We start from the raw sequence: 5,264 nt of genomic DNA on the forward strand, positions 1-5,264 counted from the left end.
TCTGCCTGGAGTTACCGAATACAAAAGAATGACAAGAAGAACCACGTAAATTCAATGCGATTTATTTATTACAACTCTTTATAAAAATACATGGCAAATGTCTTACATATTGTGAAGTAACAGGTTTGGCAAGTTTTAACGAACTCTATCTGGAACAGTGGGAGTTATATCACAGTTAGGAGAAAATGCTGATTGTTCTTATGAATTGTCACATTGATAGTCATACATCTATATGAATAGATACACATTTAGTTAACACCAGAAGTACCGAGCGGTCATTTATCACCAATTCTGCTTATTACTTTTTAATTTCTACAACTCTATTGAATGTGCAATCAGGAGCATCATTTCATATAAATATGTGCATAGATATATATTTTTATGGAGAAAGCCCACAACACTACAATTTTAGGAGGAGCTCATGTTTTTAAAAAGCATATCCCACAGGTAAGTTACCTGAGATGTGGTGACATAAACTATACAGTTGGGAGGTTGTTATCACACACTGTTCTACCTCCTCTTTTGTGTGAATACATTTACATTTAGAGAGAGTGTCCCTTTTTTTCCATAGAACTACTCCAATTCTCTGATGTATTGTTTATTGCCATGGAGAAAGCCCACAGCACCATCACCATTTAGGAGGAGCTCAAAATGCTTGTTCTTATGAATCGTCACATTGGTAGTCATACATCTATATGAATAGATACACAGTTAGTTAACACTACAAATACCGAGGGGTCATTTATCACCAAGGTAGCAAGCTGGCAGAAACGTTAGCACGCCGGGCGAAATGCGTAGCCACATTTCGTTTGTCGTTACGTTCTGAGTTCAAATTTCACCGAGGTCAACTTTGCCTTTCAATCATGTGCATCATTTCATGTGTATGGATAAATATTTTTTATATGTTAATAAATGCTAAAAGAATGTATTTTCAAATCCTTTATTCACTGCATTTGCTGATATTCAAAATAAACTGTATTGGACAATGATCTTCAATGGCAGTCATAAATGACCGCTATGGTCCTTGTAGGAAGTAAGTAATGTTGATACTTGTAGGGTTAACCCTTGAGAATTTAAAGCGGCCATATCCAACCCAAATATTCTACCTATTTTATGATCAAACCAGTCAGATTCAGCCTCTTGCACCTACCCTACAATGTCATTCTGAAAATAAACAATCACGTCATCAAAATTTGAAAGCTGTGAAATAATGGGAGACAAATTGAAAATAATTTGAATAAAATCAGATTTGACAGAATAATCTGCATGGTAAAGGGTTAAATTATCATTTACAGATGATTTACAACAAATAGTGGGATCGCTTCGACCCCATATGAACACATTTGTGAGGTCATCTGCCATGTTGAGTGAATGACCTACCAGATATCACAGTGATATGGCTTCTCTCCTGTATGAATATGTTTGTGTTTAGACAAGCAACTACTTGTGGAGAACAATTTACCACAGACATCTCAGCGATATGGCTTCTTTCCTGTATGGAAACGTCTGTGAGAAGCTAAGCTGCTATTGCGGGAGAATGATTTACTACAGATATCACAATGGTATGGTTTCTCTCCTGTACGAATATGTTTGTGGTTAGTGAAGTTATATTGTATAGAGAATGATTTACTACAGATGTCACAGTGAAATCACTTTTTCCCTGTATGAACAAGTGCGTGTGTAGTCAAGTTTCTGGCTGAAGAGAATGATTTACCACAGACATGACACGGATATGGCTTCTCTCCTGTATGGGAACGTTTGTGAGATTTTAAATCACTTTGGTTAGAGAATGATTTACTACAGATGTTACACTGATATGGCTTCTCTCCTGTATGAACACGCTTGTGAGAAATGAAAGTACTTCGGGCAGAGAATGATTTACCACAGATGAGACATTGAAATGGCTTCTCCCCTGTATGAATACGTTTATGAGTAATTAGGCTATTACTCTGAGAGAATGATATACTACAGATGTTACATTGATATGGCTTCTCTCCTGTATGAACACGCTTGTGAGTACTTAGAGTACTCAAGTGACAGAAAGATTTGTTACAGATGTTGCACTGATATGGCTTCTCCCCTGTATGGGAACGTTTGTGAGATTTTAAATCACTTTGGTTAGAGAATGATTTACTACAGATGTTACACTGATATGGCTTCTCTCCTGTATGAACACGCTTGTGAGAAATGAAAGTACTTCGGGCAGAGAATGATTTACCACAGATGAGACATTGAAATGGCTTCTCCCCTGTATGAATACGTTTATGAGTAATTAGGCTATTACTCCGAGAGAATGATATACTACAGATGTTACATTGATATGGCTTCTCTCCTGTATGAACACGCTTGTGAGTACTTAGAGTACTCAAGTGACAGAAAGATTTGTTACAGATGTTGCACTGATATGGCTTCTCCCCTGTATGGGAACGTTTGTGAGATTTTAAATCACTTTGGTTAGAGAATGATTTACTACAGATGTTACATTGATATGGCTTCTCTCCTGTATGAACACGCTTGTGAATACTTAGGCTACACAAGTGACAGAAAGATTTGTTACAGATGTTGCACTGATATGGCTTCTCCCCTGTATGAATACGTTGGTGTGAAATCAACTCAATTTTTCGAGAGAACGATTTACCACAGATTTCACAGTGAAATGGCTTTTCGCCTGTATGAATACGTTGGTGTAAAGTCAAATTATGTTTTTGAGAGAATGATTTACCACAGATATCACAAGAATATGGTGTTTCTCCTGTATGGGAATGTTTATGATTAGTAAAAACACCACGCCAAGAGAATGATTTACCACAGATGTTACACTGATATGGCTTCTCTCCTGTATGAATACGTTTATGAGAAGTTAAAGCACTACTTTGAGAGAATGATTTACCACAGATTTCACAGCGAAATGGCTTCTCTTTTGTATGAATACGTTTGTGCACATTCAAGTAACCCTTATGAGAGAATGACTTTTTACAGACATCACAGTCATGTGATAAGTTTCTCCCTCCTTTTTCTGCATCTTCAGGAAAAACTATCTCCTCTAGTTTTTCACTTTTTTCCATTGTTTCTTTGAAATTCACAATGTATATATAATTTTTTTATTCTTTTTGCTTCTATAGTCTTTTGTTTACAAATATTTCGACTGCTGTATTTCTGTCCGGTATTACCTTGTCCCTAAACTCTTTAGTAAATTTATCCAAGTTTAATTTGCAACCAGACTCATCTTGTAGACACTCCAGCCAGTGATGTCAATTCAGAGTAAATATATCAGAGGATTCTGCCATAGATTTATAGAAACAATCTTATATATCTGTTCTGTACAATATTTCCATTTTGGTCTTTAAAAGATGATAAATAATGAGAATGTATCTTCAGTTATGCCAATCTCATCTGATATTCTGAAAGAATAAAGAAACAACAGTGTAAGATAGAGAGGCTACTTAGAAAATACAGATTCAACATTTCCCTAGAAAACACACAGAACTTTAAATTTATTAAAATTTACATCAGAAAATCCAGAGTGAAGCTGACATATTTCTCAACTCCAGTTACACATTCACACACACACACATATAGTCAATAAAACATAGATCACAAAAGCACACTCTAAGGAATGGAGCAGTAATTATTAAAAGAAAAATTTTAATTCTGGTCCCAGAATTACCAAAGGCTTCATCTACATCAAAGCACCAGCTTCGTGGACAGCTTGTCAGACTATACAAAACACGGATATGAGGAAACGGTCCAATTGGATCTTTTCGTCTGTTGGCTAGGTTTATCCGGGTCTTTCAGGGATTTTGGTTTCATCCTATGGTCCATTACCGTGTTTATACGTTTGGCCTCAAATGTTGATATCTGACACACTGCGGCTACCTATTGCTTTGATTCTTCTGGCTCCCCTAACCAGGCCCTTTTTACCCTGGTTAGAGCATCTGCCTTGTTTGTCTCTGAAGGCGCAAAGACCACATTCAGCTTCAGGCCGAACTCGCCAGCCAGCTCCCCTAGAATCCCTAGGCGGCACTAAGGCTGTATTTGGTCCTTCAGTTATTTCTTCTACCTGAAATGACATGCATAAGATCTGGTCATCAAATCTAAGTAGAGACTTCAAACTTGAAATCTTCAAAGCCACAGTCGAACCAATTCTACTATATGGAGAGATGTATTAATTGGCTTCTTACCACGTGGACATGAAGAAATCTTCATGTCCACGTGGTAAGAAGTTTAAACTTTTTTTTTGTCTTTGTATAAGTCTGATGACAAAAGGGGATTGTACCTGCAACTGGAAGGACCAGCCTTATCCCAGGGTATCACAATAACTCAGAGCTTCGTTATGGGTGTCTTTAGAGTGCTCAGCCACTTGCACATTAATTTCAAGAGCAGGCGTTCAGTTGATCGGGGTTCATACCACCTGACAGGAAAAGGGGACCACCACAACTGCAGGGCTGCTGTTATAACTCCTTTCAGTTCCTGCCTAGGTCTTTGCCATGATGACCCTGGACAGGGCATGAAATCATCTGCTTGCTTCCCAGCAGTTAGGGTTCAAGCCAAAGGGGTCAACTACTGACAGGGTCCTGGATCTTTGTGCACTCACTGAATGCAAGTGGAGCTTCCAAACTCAGAGGTGGGGTGGAACTAGATCTGTAGTCGGGGGGTGGGGATCAATGAGGGCGATTTCACGATTGATTACAAAAAGTTTATCAGCTAAGCAAATGGCCTTCCCTGAATGCATTGAAAACATTATAACAGAATCACTATTTCAGGAAATCATCATTGTTCTCTTTGAGTGTGTAGAAAGAGAAATTTGGCAGAGGCAAGAAAAGGTGAAATTGTCTCTTCAAATTATCCAGAATTACATTTGAAAACAAAGACTCAAACATCAATATCTATCCTTCGACATCTTAAAGATCAGAAATGCAAAGAGCTATTCAAGTATCGAATTCAAATGAAAGAGAATCAGAGAAAAATTGCAAATGATGTGAAATTAATGAATATCGAATAAATAGAAAAACTCACTGCTTCCACAAATTCAAAAATACATCAAACCTGGTTCGGTTACCTACAGAGATTCCTGGGTGTCTTACAAAAGATATACAAACATTGGGTTATCAACATTACAGGATAAACCACAAAGAAAATTTTGTTGACACCAAATATGCACACGCAAAACATCGAACGCTTTTGGCAGGATTTAAAAGAATGGGTGAAAAGGCCAGGTATTCGTTCAAACTATCTACACCAGTACCTGGCCAGGTAATCATTTA

The 5,264-nt window shown here is 37.5% G+C and overlaps 1 protein-coding gene across 2 annotated transcripts in view; it reads right to left on the reverse strand.

Annotated features, from left to right (window-relative positions):
• Nucleotides 1-661: 661 nt before the first annotated feature.
• LOC118768541 (zinc finger protein 271-like) overlaps nucleotides 662-5,264 on the reverse strand; it is a 16,653-nt gene continuing 12,050 nt past the window's right edge. The window contains exon 2 of one of the 2 annotated variants that reach the window (XM_036515250.1): nucleotides 662-3,086. In XM_036515250.1, coding sequence (XP_036371143.1) covers nucleotides 1,650-3,065 — 1,416 coding nt within the window. In that variant the 5' untranslated portion in view covers nucleotides 3,066-3,086 and the 3' untranslated portion in view covers nucleotides 662-1,649. The remainder of the gene's footprint in view (nucleotides 3,087-5,264) is intronic. The other variant, XM_036515249.1, reaches the window with a different exon arrangement.

This window comes from Octopus sinensis, linkage group LG30 (genome assembly GCF_006345805.1).
Source record: "Octopus sinensis linkage group LG30, ASM634580v1, whole genome shotgun sequence".
In the NCBI taxonomy this organism is placed as follows: Eukaryota; Metazoa; Mollusca; class Cephalopoda; order Octopoda; family Octopodidae; genus Octopus; species Octopus sinensis.